General features: G+C 34.7%; 1 protein-coding gene across 1 annotated transcript in view; it reads right to left on the reverse strand.

Annotated features, from left to right (window-relative positions):
* The window catches only part of NAV3 (neuron navigator 3), a 241905-nt gene that overhangs the window by 205392 nt on the left and 16571 nt on the right, over positions 1-19942 (reverse strand). Inside the window, exons 2-3 of the mRNA XM_008576825.1 lie at positions 7558-7626; positions 4238-4377 (exon numbers count right to left, since the gene is read on the reverse strand). Of these exons, the coding sequence (XP_008575047.1) occupies positions 4238-4377; positions 7558-7626 (209 nt within the window). The remainder of the gene's footprint in view (positions 1-4237; positions 4378-7557; positions 7627-19942) is intronic.

A 19942-nucleotide genomic window follows, 5' to 3' on the forward strand; every position in this document is an offset into this window, starting at 1 on the left:
CTACAGATTCAGTGCAATCCCCATCAAAATTCCAATGACATTTTTCTCAGAAATGGAAAAACCTATCCAGATATTTATATGGAATAGCAAAAGACCATGAATAGCAAATGCAATCGTAAGCAAAAATAAATAAATAAATAAATAAAGCTGGAGGCATAACACTGCCTGACTTTAAATTATACTACAAAGTTATAATAACCAAACAGCATGGTACTGTCATTAAAACAGACACACATCAATGTAATAGAATAGAGCCCAGAAATCAACCCATACACCTACAGCCCTCTGATCTTTGACAAAGGTGCCAAGACTACACACTGGGGAAGAGACTGCCTCTTCAGCAAGAGACCTTTCCCAGTACTGGGAAAACTGGATATTCATATGCAGGAGAATGAAATTAGACTCACACCTCTCACCATAAACCAAAATCAACTCAAAATGGATTAAAGAATTAAATATACATCCCAAAACAATAAAACTCCTTAAAGAAAACATTGGGGAAACAATCTAGGAAGTAGGAGTGGGTATAGACTTCATGACTATAACCCCGTAAGCACAGGAAACCAAAGGAAAAGTAAACAAATGGGACTATATCAAAATAAAAAGCTTCTGCACAGCAAAAGAAGCAATTATCAGAGTTAAAAGACAACCAACAGAGTAGGAGAAAATATTTGCAAAATATACATCTGACAAAGGATTAATATCCAGAATATACAAGGAACTCAAACAACTTTACAGCAAAAAAACCAAATAACCCAACTAAAAAATGGCAAAGGAGCTGAGTAGGCATTTCTCAAAGGAAGATATACTAATGAGCAACAGACACTTGAAAAAAAGCTCAATATCACTCAGCATTCAGGAAATGCAAATCAAAACCACTTTGAGATACCATCTCACTCAAGTTAGGATGGCTAATATCCAAAAACTGAGAATGATAAATGCTGGCAAGGTTGCAGAGGAAAAGGAATACTAATACACTGTTGGTGGGACTGCAAAATGGTGCAGCCTTTATGGAAAATGTTATGGGGGTTCCTCAAACAATTACAGATAGATCTATCATATGACCCAGCTATCCAACTGCTGGGAATATACCCAAAGGAATGGAAATCATCATGCCGAAGGCATACCTATACTCAAATGTTTATTGCAGCTCTATTTAAAATAGCCAGGAGTTGGAACTAGCCCAAATGTGCATCATCAGGTGAGTGGATAAGGAAACTGTGGTGTAGCTACACAATGGAATTCTACTCTGCTATAAAAAAGAAGGAAATGCTACCATTCGCAACAACATGGTTGGACTTAGAGAAAATTATATCAAGTGAAACAAGTTAGGCACAGAAAGAGAAATACCACATGTTCTCACTTATTTGTGAGATCTAATAAATAAATATACAAACAAGTAAATGGTGGGGGTGGGTGAGAAGGCACAACAATCACAATTTCTTGAACTTGTTAAAACAAGTGAGCAGATATGATGTAGTTGGGTGTGGGAGGGGAAAGAGGGAGGGTGGAAAGAGGAATGGGTAAAGGGACACAAAAATCAACTACAATGTATATTGCGAAGTTAAAATAAATAAGTAAATAAATAAAAATTTTTAAGAAAGGTTAAATCAAACATCTTTATCAAATGGATGTATGATTTGGGTACAGAACAAATTATAAATTGTCTTATATGTAATATTTATCATTGTTTGCCTACTTTTATAATTTAAGATAATATTTTGGAAATTTAAATGGCATTACACAATAATTAATTTAGAAACATTGATAATGGATGTATTGACATTAAGTTGTAATTCTATATTTAATAGCAAATGCCATATTGCAGGTAAAACAAATTCCGGATTACTGTATTATATCATATGATGCAATTTAAGCTTTAGTTATTACTGGCAGTTCATAGACATTTAACTCCTACATCTAATGTATTATAAATATTTGTGAATGGGAGGTCACACACTTTAAATGTTTTAGAATTTTTTAGTTGGAATTAAAAGTAATGGTTAATATGTCATGAAAGCTCTTGTCTTTTGTTGTATATATGTACCTAAGAAAATCGACTTACCACCATTTGCAACAACATGGATGGACTTAGAGAAAATTACATTAAGCGAAACAACTCAGGCACAGAAAAATACCACATGTTCTCACTTATTTGTGGGAGCTAAAAATAAATAAATAAAAAAACACACATACAAATCAAGATGGGGGGGGAGACAGAATAACCTCAAAAATTCCTTGAACTATTTAAGTCAAGTGAACAGATATAATGTGGAGGAGGGGAGGGAAGGGGATAGAGAGGAACGGGTAAAGGGGCATGAAAATCAACTACAATGTATATTGAGAAGTAAAATAAAAAGATAAATAAACTAATAATTTTTTTTAAAAAAAGAAATTTATATGATCAAAGACTATACATTATATGACATCTGTCTCCACCTTGTGGTTATTGTAAATATTGCTACTTTCTAATTTTGCAATAGCTTCTAAATATAGGTACAGAGGTTGAGTGGCCATGGAAAAATATGAGTTTTTGTCTATCTTTAGATTTTTTTTTTAGACACCAGAAACAAAGTTAAAGAAAAAATCTTTAGATTTTTCTTTTAGACACCAGAAACAAAGTTAAAGAAAAGATTTTCACATTACAGAAAAATTCAGGTACATTTTGATATCAAAGTGTTAGTTTATCTAAAGTATTTCTTTCTGCCAAATTAGTAATATCTTGCTAAAAATATCATACAACTGTGGTATCACTTAGCTTAACCGGACACTTTGACAGTCTACTCAAAACATCTCTATTCTTAGCTTGTTAGCTTCCCCTAGAAACTTCATAGTATATACAGGAAGTATTAGCTTGAACCTGTACAACACTCTAGGAAAGTCACAAAACAAGCGAAAATGTTTTTTCGATGAGGAACTGTTATCTCCCTAATTCCCAGAAAAGGAAGAAGTCTTCAGTAATATTTCTTAGGATCTTAAATCAAAGATTTTATCTTTATTTTAAAGAGAAACTCCTAACTTCCAAATACACACTTCTTTTCTTTTTTCTTTTTTCATTGAACTGAAGAGCTGGGGATCTTTCAGGGATCAGGACACACTGCGCTGTTCACAGGGATTTACAGTCTGTCAAACTTTGCTTTGGATGGAGGGGAAGATTTTCAAAAAAATTGTCTAATGTATGGAACACATCAGTCAATTCATGCCCAACTTATCATTCACCTATCAGAAACAATTTGCAATTTTATCTACTCCAATCAAAACAAAGTTTCTACTTGGTTGAATGGCTCAAACCAAATTTGCTAAGCATTCTACTAACCATAAATATATGCCACTTTTTAATTTCATGTTTTGTTTTATATAAAGTTCAATACTATAAAGAGAAGTTTAAAGTTCTATTGAAGTGAAAAAAACTTACTCAAAATCTAGCAGAACGCTCCAGTGCCTCACACAGTCACACCGCTTACAGCAGTACAACTTTTTGAATTTCTCATGGTTCAGGTGTAAACTGCACATCCTCTCCCCTGTCACTCCAGCTCTACAGTGACAGGCATCAAGCCAGCAGCCCTTGAAATGCACATTTTGCACATCATAGAGAACTGTGTAGCACACAGTTCATTTATAATCTACCTTTAACACAGACTCCCACTAATTGTCCTTTCTTCCTAATGATTTTATGACTTGATACGTATATTATGCACTATTTCAGGAAAACAAACATAAATAATTTGTCTTTTAGGGAAAACTAAGGTCATGATGTTTCTGTGCCTGGCTGCTGTCAAAGATAAATAGCTATCATAATGATGCCTCAACTTTTGATGCTGCAAACTTAACTGCCCAAAATGTTTATGGCACTTATATTAACTGAAGCTAAGGATTCGAGTAAATTCAATATAGCTATATGATTTCAGGATAAATTTTCATAAAAGATGAAAAGGCATAAGAAAATGCTATTTATATACATCTGGGAGGAATTGTTTCTGAGAAAGAGATTTTATACTTGGGTATATAATTAACCACTTTAATACAAATGAGTTTATTTCTTTAAAATGGTCTTCAGATAAGAAAAGTCCTAAAGAAAGCCAGAAATCAGAAGGGGGCAGTCAGGAAACATAAGGTAACTCCACTGGTAACATTTCCATCCCCAAAGCAGTCACACTGCTCAAATATTAGATTTAGCATGTTCTTCAGAGACTTATGTTAAGCTTGTGCCATAATGATGTAACATGGGGACACTTACCTTTTTCATTTCCATTTGCATAATTTGGAGGCTTGTTTTTGTCAATGCTGTTAAAGCTCTGACTTCTCCTGTTTAAATTAGAAGCTCCCTGGACCTTGCTGCTGCTGCTTGCAGCTGGCACCCTAGAGGGCCCTGGAAGCCTGAAATAGAATGAGAAAAATTACATCATTATTGTACATTATGAAAGATAGGAGCAGGGGGTTCTGAGTAGGGAAAAGTTCATGGGAAAATCACAATATATGATGTTCTAAAATCTATTTAGCAGGAAATGATGGTTTAAGTGACAAATAAATCACTAAACATAAGGTTAGAGTTCAGAAAAATCTTGTTTTGCTTTTCAATAAACATAACCCCCAAAGAATAGTAATAATGTAGATAAATTAAAATAAAATAACTTTTAATTAAAATTTTAATACTTACCCCACCCCTGATGAATAAAACTTTGCCTTAAAAATAATGTAACAATCACATGAAAAGTGAGGGAAATCATAACATTTAGCTTTATTATGTTCTTAAAATATAAATCAGCTATTTGTTGTTGTAGTTAAATTGTTCTTTTTAGTGTATGGGGCATTTGTTTTTATCTTAGATAGCCATACCATAAGTCAGCTTGTATATTAATAACAACAAAAATAAAGCTACTGAACAAATTGCAAACAGCAAATGCTTATTGAATATCTAAACTAGTTAGCTACTCTAACTAATGCATGGTGCTGGGACCCAGTCACGAGTTATAGTACATCTGACTGGTCTGCCTTACAAAAATACTCTTTCATCCTCTTGCCAAAATAAGCACCTAGGCTAGCTGGTTATCTCACAAGTGTGGCCAGCTGATCACACAGGCGATGTGACAAGAAGGGATGCAGGTCTCAGAAGAAGAAAATTGCCATTAGCAGAATGACAGTTTAAAATATATCTACAGTGACAGTAGCTTCAGCTACTCTTTGTGTATGAACAAGACATGAGGAGATATATACAGACTATTCTACAACTAGAGGCAGTTTTACAGGAGGTCATGACCTACTGTTACTTTATTTGGACTATAATTAAATATCAGTTTGAGTCATGTATTTTACTGTTTAAGCAGTTTCCACATTAAATCTCAATTACCAATTATTTTATTAACTGTGCCTAAAATATGTAATTACTAGATTTTGATTTTATACTACTAATATACAGTGTATATGTATAATAAAATCAAACCACATAAATTAAAAACTAGAAATTAAGAATTAATATTGATATTCTAAAATCTATTTAGAAAACATGATATCGAAGGTTGCCAACATCTTTGCTAGTATTTGCTGCCACCATGTGAATGTCACTGTGTACTACTATGAAAATTCCTATTTGAAAAAAAAAAAAAAATCCAGAACCTATGAATACAGCACTGGATTTTATTAGTTTTCTTTTATGAAATTTTTAAGTAAAAGATTGTTTATATCTGTTATATTGGTTCCCAATATATCCAAATTTCATATCCAGTTATGACAATATTCAAATTTTAACTCACCTTTATAATACTACCTTACTATATCATTTTCATAGTTTATTAAGAAATCAAACCCTTAGAAAATATAAATTCTTGTATAATAGTAACAGGTATTACAAAATGGAGTGAACATCAGGAAAACACAAATACTAGCTTAAAAACAAAAGTGTTGATTTCTTGGAACAGTTAATAATTTCAAAATGTCAACTGTTTTTTAGTTTAAATACATATGGCTAATAAATAGTCCCTTCAGCTATTTTGCTATATAGAGGTTGTGTCATACATAAGATTAGAATCTTTTCCAAATGATTCCAGCATTTAAGTTTGCTGAAATGGATCTATTAGGGTTTTTAAGCATAGCACAATAACCACAGATACTAGGAATTTACAGTACCAGTGATTGCACCCTGCAAAAAGAACTCAACTAATAAATTTGGCCAAATGTCCCTATCATAATAAATCTGAGAACCATTCCTGTAGACATAGCCATAGACATAGAAAGTTTATTCCTAACTCACATGTATAAACAAATTTTGTCACAAAACTTGCCCTGCTTCAATAAAACTTGACCGATTTCTAGAAAGCAATTAAAATGCATTTTAATCTTTACCGTGACCCGTGAAGCCAAGTGATCTTCAGTACTCAGAAGAACAAATTAAAGCAAATTAAAAAATACATTTGTTCTTCTCATTACCCTAATTTGACAGGCAGCCAGAGCCTCCAGATCATTCCTCAAAGTAATAAAAAGGGAAATGAGATGAAAAGAAAAAAAGAGAGAGAGAGAGAGAGAGCTAGAAAGAGATGTTCTATTAAAACAAAATACTTAAAATATATTTTACATATCCAAGTCTTAGGAGGATTAATAAAAAAAATGCACATTGTACTTGGAAGGTCACTGTTCCTTACATATCCTAATCTATATAATTAATTCTAATTTTAATTAAATACCTTTTAAAATTTGTCTTTCCAGAATTGTTTTAAATACTATGGAAATGAACATAACTTAGAAAACCAAAGCAAGGGGAAAGGCACCAAAGCATTGGAAGTACTCCTTGTGGCCAAGCATTGCTTAATATGATTCATTAATGGAGCAATGACTAATAAACCACCACTGGATATTTCTCCAGTGAGTGAGATGACACACAGAATCACAGAATAATCAGAGGGGAAAAATACTTTTGCTCTGGCTTTTCTCAGTTGTTCCATGCTACCATCACACCTTCAGCATCTTAACATTTTTTTAAATATCAAACTCTTTCAACACATATTTATATGATATCATGGATTCTAAACAGTATATAATACATTGTCATTTATTTATAACAGACTGTCTTTAAAATACATGTCATAAAGAAGCAAAAATTTAAACTATTACAGACGGAAGAACAATCCAGACTGACCTGGTGCTAACTTCTCTACCAAAATCTGCCAATATTTCTCAATTATGCTCTAGAGTGTGCAATAATTAGTGAATAACCATCTCAAAAAGCATTATAATCTTGTTGTATAACTTCTAGGCTCTGTGACCTGAAAAGAAGGTACACTTATTTTTTTACTTGTTCTAAGCCTAGAACCTAGACTTCAGCCCAGTATAGCACTGTGTATAATTACACTAAGACAGAAGAAACCAAAACTCATTTAATTGTCTAACACCAACATGCTCATCCCTGAGACTGCATATGAATATCCGCTTGGAAGAATTCAGGGCTTTAAGGTTTTCATCCAGAAATGTGTCATTTTAAAAAATATTTAGAGTGATAGGACAAAATATCACTGGGAATTTACTTGAATATCACTAACAAGCAATAAATTAGAGATATTAACTGACCTAGTAGGCTTTTTTTGACTGGTTGCAATTCCACTGTGATTAGACTGAGTTGCATATCTGGCTGCCAGACTGTATAGGGGAAACAGAGAAATTGAATTAAAGAGATTCTGTGAACATGGAAAGAAAGCACAAACTTACAAGAAAACTATGAGTCAATGAAATGCAATTGAAACATGTATAAACATGTATAAAGAACAAATTAAGTAGAAAATTATGGTAATGCAACATATACACCATGACCTTTGACTATGAATGCACTATGAAATAACACAGCACACCCCTCTATAAAATGTGCCATCATTTACTTTTAAATTATGGCTGCATGATATGATTAATATTTCTCAATAGCATTAATTCATCTTATAAAAAAATTCAACCTTTGTAAATTACTGTGAAAACTTCAAGGATCTCTTTATTTAAAAGGTTAAAGTGAAAAGGAGATTACGAGATGAGAGCCATTAGTTTCTTTAGTAAACTCTTCTAATTTGCTTTCTGATCTAAATATTTTGAAAGCCAAGTGATTAAAAAATCTAGTTTCTGTTTAATAAATTATAATTTGTCTCTAGTACTTGATAAAATTTTCTTAAGGAAATGAACAATAAAAAATGTCTTGTCCTGAGCAAACACTAATAATGCTGGAGGCATAACACTACTCGACTTCAAATTATATTACAAAGCTATTGTAGCCAAAACAGCATGATACTGGCATAAAAACAGACATACAGATAAATGGAACACTGTAGAAGACCTGGGAATCAGCCCACATACTTACAGCCAACTGATCTTTGACAAAAGCCACAAGAACATACATTGGGGAAAAGACTGCCTCTTCAATAAATGGTCCTGGGAAACTGGACATCCATATGCAGAAGAATGAAACCAGACTTGCACCTTTACCATATACCAAAATCAACTCAAAATGGATAAAAAACTTAAATATAAGACTCTAAACTATAAAATTATCAAAGGAAAACATAGGGGAAACACTCCTGGTAACAAAGGCCTGGGTAAAGACTTTATGAATAAGACCCCCAAGGCACAAGCAACAAAAGAAAAAATGAACAAATGTGATTATATCAAACAAAAAAGCTTCTACATAGCAGAGGAAACAATCAACAGGGCAGAAAAACAACCTAAGGAATGGGAGAAAATATCTGCAAACTATACAGCCAACAGGGATTAATATCCAGAATATACAAAGAACTCAAAGAACTTAACAGTAAAAAAACCAAGTAATCTGATTAAAAAACGGGGAAAGGAGATGAATAGACATTTTTCAAAGGTAAAAATACAAATGGCCAACAGGTACATGAAAAAACGCTCAGTATCACTAGTCATCAGAGAAATTCAAGTCAAAACCACATCGAGATACCATCTCACCTGTCATACTGGCCATTAAAAAGACTGAAAATAACAAATGCAGGCGAGGATGCAAGGAAAGGGGAGCCTTCCTACGCTGTTGGTGGGACTGTAAATTAGTGCAGCTATTATAGAAAACAGTATGGAGGTTCTTCACACAACTACAGATAAAACTACCGTATGATCGAGCAATCCCTCTTCTGGGTATATATCCAAAAGAATGAAAATCGTCATGTCAGAGGGATACCTGCACTCCCATGTTCACTGCAGCCCTATTTACAATAGCCAAAATATGGAACGAACCTAAGTGTCCATCAACGGACAACTGGATAAGGAAAATGTGGCATATATACACAATGGAGTACTATTCAGGCATAAAAAAGAATGAAATTCTTCCATTTGCAGCAACATGGATGAGTCTGGAGAAAATTAAGTGAAATAAGCCAGACAAGGAAAGAGAAATACTGCATGTTCTCAATCATAACTGGGAGGGAGGGAGAGAGAAAGAAAGGAAAGAAGAAGGAAGGAAAAGACCACAACAATATGTTGAACTTTCAGAAGAAGAGAACAAACCTGAGGATACTAGATATGGGAGGCAGGAGGGAGGGCGTTGGGGGGAGTGATAGGTCAGGTAAAGGGCATAAACAAAAATCAGGATTTGTAATAATGAATATGCTAATAATAAAAAATAAAAATTAAAAAAAGTTTTGTCTGAAGAAAGATTTATATAAAAATTAAAATTAAAGTTAAGTTCTTCAAAACCAAATTTAATAAATATTAATAACAAATTCTGGGCATTCTGGAATTACATTTCTTAATGATTTTTAAGTCATAAATCTTTGTTCAAAGACACACAAGAAAGAATTACTTAAGCCAACTTTCGAAGAGCAATACTTTATAAACAAAATGCAAATTTGTGTATTAAGTTAAACTGACTTCTGAGTTACCTAAGGCTTTTGGAGTTAGAGTTCCGAAGGATTTAGTTAGGCCCAATACACCCAAGGCATGTTTCCACACTCTTTGATAGTCATGGGTTGATACCTGAGTGGGGAATCACTTCTCAGGCGAATTGTGATGACTTCGCATGAACCCAGTTCCTGTGCGTGTGCAGTTCCAGGGCCTCCAAAGAAACAGGAACAACATGGGGGAGCTGGGATCAGGGTGGGAAGGGTCACTTGGAGCCTTGCTGCAATTGATACAGTTGCTTTGCTGCCAAGCAGAGGGTATTTAATCAAGGGAAGGATTTCTTAGGATAATAATGTGTTTTTGAAATTAATTCTTACTCTGCTAAGTTAGTCTGTGGTTGGAGCATGCAGGTTCTAAAAATGCCTAGCTCAAGAGGAACACCTCCTCATGTGGAGGGTCACAGAGCACTTTTCACACTTGGCATGTTCTGTAGTATTACATACCTATAACACATTCTGTATTCTAACCACATTGGGCACTGAGACAACAGGCCACAACTGGCCAAATTACCTCAATAACAGTACCAGAGAATAATTTTAAAATTAAAAAAAAAAACTATCTCAATGAAATGAGATATTAATTTAAAAGTTAAACTTAAAAAATAAGAGCTCTCAAAGTGAAAAAATCTTTAGTGAACTTCTTAGTCAACTTGTCTTCCTAAGAGTGAGAGAACCATCTAAAGGTTAACCACTGTATCTTATCTTATACTCTCCAACTTGAAAATAAACACTGGCAAGAGAGATAGCAATGAAACCATGTGCTTTTTTTCAGGGAATGGAAGCTATCTTATGGATTTTTCCTCCACGAATTTAAAGAAAAACAATAAGGTCCAGAGGGGTTACATGATTTAGCCAAAACCAATCTGTTTTTATGGCCCATGTGTGTTTTCTGATTTATTAAGACAGAATACTGAACTTGCTGTCTATACTTTTGTACCAACCTTTCTCACTCTAATCTCTTGAAATTTAGCTTCTTCCCTACTTCTCTTGCATTTGTGAAGCTGTTATCTTGAAGAACACCAGAGTTTTGTTCAGTTCTCACTGTGTTCTTACATCTTTGTATTTGACCATGTTGGTCCCTCCACCTTTTTGAATCTCTCTTATTCATAGTCTGTCATACCAATAAGCTCTTCTGATTCATCTATCACTGTTTTTGTTCATTTTCTCTTTCCTTCATCGGGACTTCTTCCTTTCCTCACCTCATAAAGGCATGCTACCCCCCACTCTGCAGCCAAGGGCACGTCCTCTTTCCTCAAACACTTTTATGCACTCATTCACTTAGTACTTTATTTCCTGCCAAGATTTCAACTAAAATTCTACCCTCTAGAATTAACCTCTGCTTCAGACTTCCCAGCTATCAATATCAACTGAACAAAAGACTTGTCCATTTACATGATTTTCAAACTCACCACATCAAACACCATTTCTTTCTTCTATCCCCCAAGTCCTAACCAGTTCCTTTCTTTCATTTATTTATTTCTATTCACAGAACCACAATTTTCTTCATTCATGTGGGCTTGAAACCTCAATAGTTGACTTTTCCCTGCTCCCTTTCATTTATTGCAGATGAGCAGCCAACCTAGTCATGCTGACTCAACCTCTACAAATCCATCTGCATCTGTGTTCTCCTTCAATTTCCATGTCTATCACACTAACTAAAGCCTTCAGCTCTTCCCACAACACTACTGGCTTACAGGAACTGAAATGCTGTGTTGCTTATGAACCAAAAGAGACCTCAAAATGTATCTAGGCTTGTCTTCTGATATGATAGGTGAAGGAAGAAAAGCCCAAATTGATGCAATAAATTTCTTAAAACATCCAGCTCGTTAGTGACACATTTAAAGTAAATTTTTAATTCAAGGAACTAAGTAGTATGTTCTCATGTTTCCACCCTTACATTTTACTGTCTAAGTCACCTAGTGACTTTTTTAGCCAAGAGAAGTTTTTACCATTACCCAAACATCACTTGGACTTCTCTACTTTTTTGTGTCAGTACTACTGCTGTAATTCCTAGGGCAATACTTCCTGCCTGTGTCTATCACACCAAGTTGTATTTAAATGATCCCAAATCCATGCAATATTTCATCAATTCCTGGACCCATATTAAATCTCCAAGCTTCCATAACTATGCTTTTATGTGTGTGCCCTTTCATGTAATGAAAAAAATTAATTTAACTTTAGTTATTTAAATTTGTCAACATAGCAAGATTTCTCCAAGGTAATCTCTTCTATTAAATTATTAGAGGGTATAGAAGAATTTATCAGAAACTTTCCTAATAGTACATTCTATTGGTAAAGAGCCATAAAAAATGATTAAATCGTGTTCTGTTGAATATACTAATTATCCTGATTTGAGCATCACATATTGCACACAGGTGGTGATATTCAATGTGGTACCCCACAGATATGTACAATGAATTATGTTTCCATATAAAACTTTTAAAAATTAAAAAAAATCAAAGTACATTTGAAATATTATGTTCAGTTTGACAAAATAAAAAGAGATTGTGAATGATTTGTGATCTTCTTTAGATAAATAAAATTCCTGATATTTCATTGATTCAATAAAATATACCAGGACTATCATAGATATTGGGAGTTTGCCTACTTCCTCCTATTAGAGAAAACTAATACACTTTAAATCATAATATGTCATATATCACTAAATCAATAGCATAAATGTAGTAATAGGGAGTGTATTATTACCATAATTATTGATAAAACAATAGAAATGTTTTTTTAAAGACCTGTATTCCAGGAAAACAATAATAAAAACACAGACTATGGAGCACTTAACAGGACAAATGACCGAATTTTCTCAACAAATGAATTGCCAGAAAAAATTGTGGAGAGAAAACCTATAGAGTCTTTTAAAACCTTAAAACCAATTGTGATGTATAGAACCTTATTTGGATCCTGACTCAAACAACCATATGAAATTTATGAGAAAATTGAGGAAACTTTAGCATCTGGATAGTAAATGAAACTAAGAAATTAATAATTTATAAAATGTGATAAGTATTTTGAATTGTGAATGTTGAAAAGAAACTTTATTTTTTAGAGATATATTTTTGAATGTTTTTATGAAATAATGTTGATTCAAAATAATCAATAGTGGGATTAGGAACGCAGTTCATCACAGCTCTGTTTACAATAGTCAAGACATGGAACCAACCTAAATGTCCATTGACAGATGATTGGATAAGGAAACTGTGGCATATATACACCATAGAATACTACTCTGCCATAAGAAAGAATGAAATTCTCCCATTTGCAACAACATGGATGAGCCTGGAGAAACTTATGTTGAGTGAAATAAGCAAAGCACAGAGGGATAAATACTGCATGTGCTCACTCATATGTGGGAGCTAAGAGAGAAAGGAGGAAGGAAAGAAAGACCACAGCGGTGCGTTGGATTTGCAGAGGGAGAGAACATTCCTTGGGATATAGCGTGGAGTGGGGGGATTTATTCACTCCTGCCATCTGAGAGTTTGTGCTAACTCATCCTTTATCTTTGTCTCTTCTCACCTTCATAATTTTAGACAGTATTCCACCTGATTCCTCAGTATGTAAATAAGGAAATTATCACTCCACTCTTTCACTACTATTTCTTTTTTATATTTACCGTTTGCTACAATGATGTTATATTCTGAAACCAAAGTGTTCCATGCTTTATCTAAAGATTGATTCTAAATATTGAGAACCAATAGACAGTTTTTGTAAATATACACAAATTATTTACTGAAAAATCAATAAGAAAGAAAACAGTCCTGGGACATTTGAAAGAAAATTGTCAGAAGTGAAAATCAAATAAATTTTCTCTTCATACCCTAATCAGTTCCATAAACCTATACCTTAATTTAGGTTGCTTCTTATTTGGATTAGGATTTTACTTGATTTGGGGTTTTTTTGAAGTTTCTACTTGCTTTTCCTTTTTTAACTAATTGAAATAAAAACATAGATCCTCTTTACCATATCATGAAGATCACCCGATTTCTTAAGCATACCAATTTTGACGGACCTGATTTTGCTTCATTGTCTTCTAGGTATATACTGCAGTTGCCACCATGTTTTTTAATTTAATTACACCCTTAAATTATTTCTAATGTTTCTTGGATCCCATGACTTCCTCTCTCGGATTCCTCTTTCATTTCACTGGCATGCACATGCAAGTAATCTTTCAGAATATGTGGATTAACATTTGAGTCTTGTTTGTCTATAGCTTAATTCTGAAAATCAAAAACCAGTAATAAGTTCTATAATATAATCTTATAAATATTATTTACTGAAGAATTGAGCAGTGTGGTTCTGAAAAGCTCTTTATTTGCCCTAACACTTGGTGAATAATTTGGTTGGGCTGACAATTCTAGATGAAAAATCACATTCCCTTGGTGCTAGAGGCACTGATTGCTCCACTATGTTACTCTTCTGACATCCAAAATTACTGACAAGAAGGCTGAGGCCAGGTTAATTCTTATTTTTCTACAGTACTCTATCTTTACTCCCTGGAAGTATTGCGAATCTTCTTTTTACATTTCATGTTCTGAATTTTTTTCTTTTGCAAACTCTTACATGGTCAGTCTTTTCCCATCTCTCTCATAACTCTTCAATTCTGACTCAAAATCTTTCTTTCTTAATAGCTTCCTTTATTTTTCTTAACATTTTTCTTTGTCTCTACCGCCCTAGGCAGCAGAAAAGCATTTTTCCCCACAGTTTTCGTAAAACCATTTCCCAAGTTTCAAGTTTATAACAGATCCATAAAAAAGCACGTGAGGAGGCACAGCTAACTTTTAGTTTATTAGGAAAACAGACATGGGGATGTGTAGACACAGCTCTGAAAAAAATGGGGGTAAACAGAGTCAGAAAATCAGTAAAAAAAAAGGTGTTCAGACATCACAACTGATGTCTGCCTATATTTTTCTGAAATGCTGTCAAATAAGACTCCTTTTCTAGCTAATGGGTAGTCAAAAAAAAAAAAATGTCAAAAACAAAACCAAAAAAGTAATAAATGTTTTGACACTCACTGTGGGTCCTATTAAGAAAGTACCTGATCATCTGTTTTGATAAAGTAGAATATCAAGGGGGTGCTTTTTATTTTCCTGAACATGGAAGGGAAGAAGAGAATGCTATACACAATTCATTTTCTTTCATTATGGAGCTCATCTGGTGTTCAAAACACAGCAGAATCCAAACTGCCAGAACTTTCTATTCCAGCTTCAGTGAAAATCCCCATGTGGAATTGCAATATCCATTTATTATAAGGAGAGAAAACTTCTCAAAGTAAACAGTTCCTAATTTGTGGTTATGCATTTTTACTAACCACTACAGTCTCACTACTCAGAAGTGGTCTGTAGACCAACAATTCTAGCATCACCAGGGACTAATTAGAAACAGAATCTCAGGTCTCAACCCAGAGTTACTGAATCAAAATCTGCATTTCAACAGCATCCCCAGATAATTCTTATGTGTAATAAAACTGGAGACCTTGCACTCTACAGAATATGCACAAATGTCCCTTTGGAGGGAGAAAACCTGTGGTTTTCTAAGCCAAATAACATAATCTAAACATCTCAAGGCAGGCCTCTCCTTAGTTATCATTTTCATCACATCTCTACTCTATATATCAACAGCACCCATCTTCCAAAAATCTTCTCTCTTAGCTTTCCTGACACAAGAGCCACATCTCCAGCGACTACTCCTGCTTCCCAAGTACAGGTTCACTCACTGTCCCCATCCCCAAAATTGTATCCTATGATGATGAATACTTTCAAAATTATAATCCACGACATGACATCAGCTAATCTACACCTACAAACCCTTTATAACAAATCTATAATTTAAACTCCAATCTCAATCCTAAACTTTAGAGCCTCCTTTCTAAATATCTCCTTGATATCTCCTAGAGAGTCTATCCAGAGCATATGGTAATTGATCAGGTTAAGTGTTTGTTTCCTTAACAGATTATATTGTTCTCCAGGGCAAGAATTATGTTATGTTCATTTTTGCACTGTCAGTCTTTATTGCGGAGTTGGTTCAATAACTAAATACTTGTTTAATTGATACTTACTGGGTGGTGTTATCAAATTACAGCATGTTCTATCTTGTTACCTGTTATCATGTTATATCTTGAGGTTTTCAAGATCAAATTTTCCCGACATAATGTATGTGTGGATTATTAGAAATCACCGAAACATAATACCTGAACCCCACACAATGTATCAACTTTATTTGCTTTAATTCCCTTCTTTCAAAAAATCTCAGCTAAGATGTTTGATATTTGAATTGTCTCAACTTTCATTTAATTATTGTGATCACCTTCATATTTTTTTATTCTTCTCTTATTCACTCATTCTGCAAATACTCTTCTTTTTTTTAATTTTTTTTCCTTTTTGTCTTTTTTCGTGACTGGTAATGGGATCGCAACCCTCAGCGTCATGCCCGCACCGCGCTCAACCAGTGAGCGGACCGGTCTCTATATGGGATCCGAACCCTCGGCGGGAACATCACCATGCTCCCAAGTGCCACACTCTACCGAGTGCGCCACCGGGCCGGCCCTGCAAATATTCTTCTAATCACCGTGCTCCCAAGTGCCACACTCTACCGAGTGCGCCACCGGGCCGGCCCTGCAAATATTCTTCTACTTACAGGACAACACCTACTGTTTGTCCAAGTAAGAACCTAGAAAGCCATACCAACTTGCTAAGGAATTTGGCCTTTATACTGACTGCACTGGTGAAATACCAAAAGATTTTAATTGTAGAATAAATGACAAATTCTCAGATTACAAAGATCCTTCTCTATATGTAAAGAAAGAATTGAGGCAGGAGTGAGGTTGGGAGGTTTAGCAAGACTGGAAACAGGGAGACCAAATAGGAAATCATTGCTATAATTTAGGAAAGATTTGATAAGGGCCGGAATGAAAGCAGAGGCACAGGAAATAGAAGTAAATGATTGAGATAAGTTAAAAGAGTGGATGTAGGAACTGAAAGAAAGGAAAGAATCTAAGACAATTCCCGGGCCTCTGGCTTGAGTTGCACCATATGGTTACATAGGAAATAGTGTAGGAAAATGAGGTTGAACATCCCTGATGAAGTGTATAAAGAGAAAAAAAATCAAGTCAATTCTAAGTGCTCAACATTTAAAGGGTGGAAGAAGTAATACAAAATACTGGGAGGATGGATATTCAGGAATAAGTAACCTCACTTTCACAGAAGTGATAAAGGAAAGATCACTTTATGATCTTATTCTAATGGCTCTCTTATAAGTGCATAAATATTTTCATTTTTTAAAAAATTCTAACTTCTCAATATACATTGTAGTTGATTTTTGTGACCCTTTACCCATTCCTCTTTCCCCGCTCCCTCTCTCTCCTCCCCTCCACATCATATCTGTTCACTTGTCTTAACAAGTTCAAGGAATTGTGATTGTTGTGTCTTCTCCCCCACCCACTTTATTTGTTTGTGTGTTTATTTATTTTTAGCTCTCACAAATAAGTGAGAACATGTGGTATTTCTCCTTCTGTGCCTAACTTGTTTCACTTAATATCATTTCCACTTAGTCCATCCATGTTGTTGCGAATGGCGGTATTTCATTCTTTTTTATAGCAGAGTAGTATTCCATCATGTAGATAAACCACAGTTTCCTTATCCACTCATCAGATGATGGACATTTGGGCTGGTTCCAACTCTTGGCTATTGCAAATAGTGCTGCAATAAACACTGGAGTGCAGATATCCCTTTGACATGATGATTTCCATTCCTCTGGGTATGTTCCCTGCAGTGGAATGCCTGGGTCACATGGTAGATCTATCTGTAATTGTTTGAGGAACCTCCATACCATTTTCCATAGAGGCTGCACCATTTTGCAGTCCCACCAACAGTGTATGAGAGTTCCTTTTTTCCGCAACCTCGCCAGCATTTATCATTCTCAGTTTTTTGGACATTAGCCATCCTAACTGGAGTGAGATGGTATCTCAGTGTGGTTTTGATTTGCATTTCCCGAATGCTGAGTGATGTTGAGCACTTTTTCATGTGCCTGTTGGCCATCTTCCTTTGAGAAATGCCTATTCAACTTCTTTGCCCATTTTTTTAGTTGGGTTATTTGGTTTCTTGCTGTAAAGTTGTTTGAGTTCCTTGTATTTCTGGATATTAATCTTTTGTCAGATATATATTTTGCAAATATTTTCTCCCATTCTGTTGGGTATCTTTTCACTCTGTTGAATATTTTCATATGTTGAATTAGTGAATACCTAAGAAACCAACTCACACGCCTATGGTTTTTAAAGTAGCAAATAGATATAGATATTGAGAAGTTTAACTTGGTTCAGTGTTCCCCTTATTCTAACAAGCATATATTCATTTACGCAATCAACCAGTTAATGAATCATTAAAAAGACTTGCTATCTACCATGTATTGGCAATGTGCAAGAAATTTTAATTTGGAAAAATTATGTTTAAGTACGCAGAGATTACAGTTTCACTCTGAGAAGTATGAATATAACCCTAAAACCATGTATACTAATTCAAATATTCTTAGTAAAAAGTATAATTTAATATTTAATGGAAACTGAATTCATTTCAAGTGTGGAAGGGGAAATACAAAAATATTAGGCAGGTGTTCAAAAGCAATACATTAAATACTTATTTACTCTAAGATGATAAATTGAAATGCCAGTAGTAAAGATCTAGTACACTGGTTAACAGCGCAGAATCAAGAACCAGACTGCCTTACCTGAACCCCAACTCAGTTGCTCTCTGTACCTATTTCCTCATTTGTTAGATGAGTATGTTAACTTTATCTTCCTCAAGGTTTTTATGAAAATTCAACTGTAAATTATTTAGAAGAACGTCTGGTACAAATAAGTGCTGTAACAGTTAAAAAGAAGATGCAGTGGAATTCAGATGCACATTTGAGAAGCCCTGGAAGCACCGTTAAATATTCTGTGAATCCTGTACAGCATAACACCCTATATTTCTCAGCCCCTATAATTACCCTGCCCATCAAGCTTGGTAGTCTTCCCAACATCACATCCCTTGCTTCTCACCTATCACTTTTGATGTTACTATATTCTTACTCAGTAGCCCACAATGATGGCCCTGTCAATACAGTGCCTTAGCTTTCAACTATAGCTCTTGGTCTCCAAGTTTAAAATTATTTTAGGACTGTGATTTCTTGAAAGTAAATACAATTAAGTCTTATTCTTTCTCAGATTTGTATGGATACTATTCACTCTTCTTGCTTCTGAAGTCAACAATACATATCCCTATAGGACCTAACCCTATAAAGAATCATCAGAAACTCTCCCAATATGACATTCAAGAACCACTCTCCCCAAAATAACACACATAGAGTGGTCTCTCCAGAACCTATAACTCACAGCACAGTACATAACCCAAAGAGTGTCTTAAATTCAGGATTTAATAAATGTTTTGTTTTTGTAATACAGTGATTAGATGACAAAATAGATCAATATAGTATATTCATTTTAATATTTTAACCAGAGGTGGGGTTTTTGGTTATGAATATTCATGAGATGCATAGCTGATCATCATGCCCATGATATGAGGGCCAGATTCATGCTGGCAGCATCCCCATTACCACACACTGCATTTGTATCCCGTGTCCCCCACCCAATTATCCCCAACCTCCCACTTCCTCCCTCATACCCCCCCCCCAAGTCCACTTTGTAGCCCAAGGAATGTTCTCTCCCTCTGCAAGTCCAACACACTACTGTGGTCTTTGCTTCCTTCTTTCTCTCTTAGCTCCCACATATGAGTGAGCACATGCAGTATTTATCCCTCTGTGCTTTGCTTATTTCATTCAACATAAGTTTCTCCAGACTCATCTGTGTTGCTGTAAATGGTAGAATTTCATTCTTTTTTATGGCAGAGTAGTATTCCATGGTGTATATGTACCACAGTTTCCTTATCCAATCATCCATCGATGGACATTTCAATTGGTTCCATGTCTTGGCTATTGTAAACAGAGCTGCGATGAACCTGGGAGTGCAGGTATCCCTTTGACGTGATGATTTCCATTCCTCTGGGTATATACCCAGAGTT

The sequence above is a fragment of the Galeopterus variegatus genome, unplaced genomic scaffold, assembly GCF_000696425.1.
Source record: "Galeopterus variegatus unplaced genomic scaffold, G_variegatus-3.0.2 Scaffold1411, whole genome shotgun sequence".
NCBI lineage: Eukaryota > Metazoa > Chordata > Mammalia > Dermoptera > Cynocephalidae > Galeopterus > Galeopterus variegatus.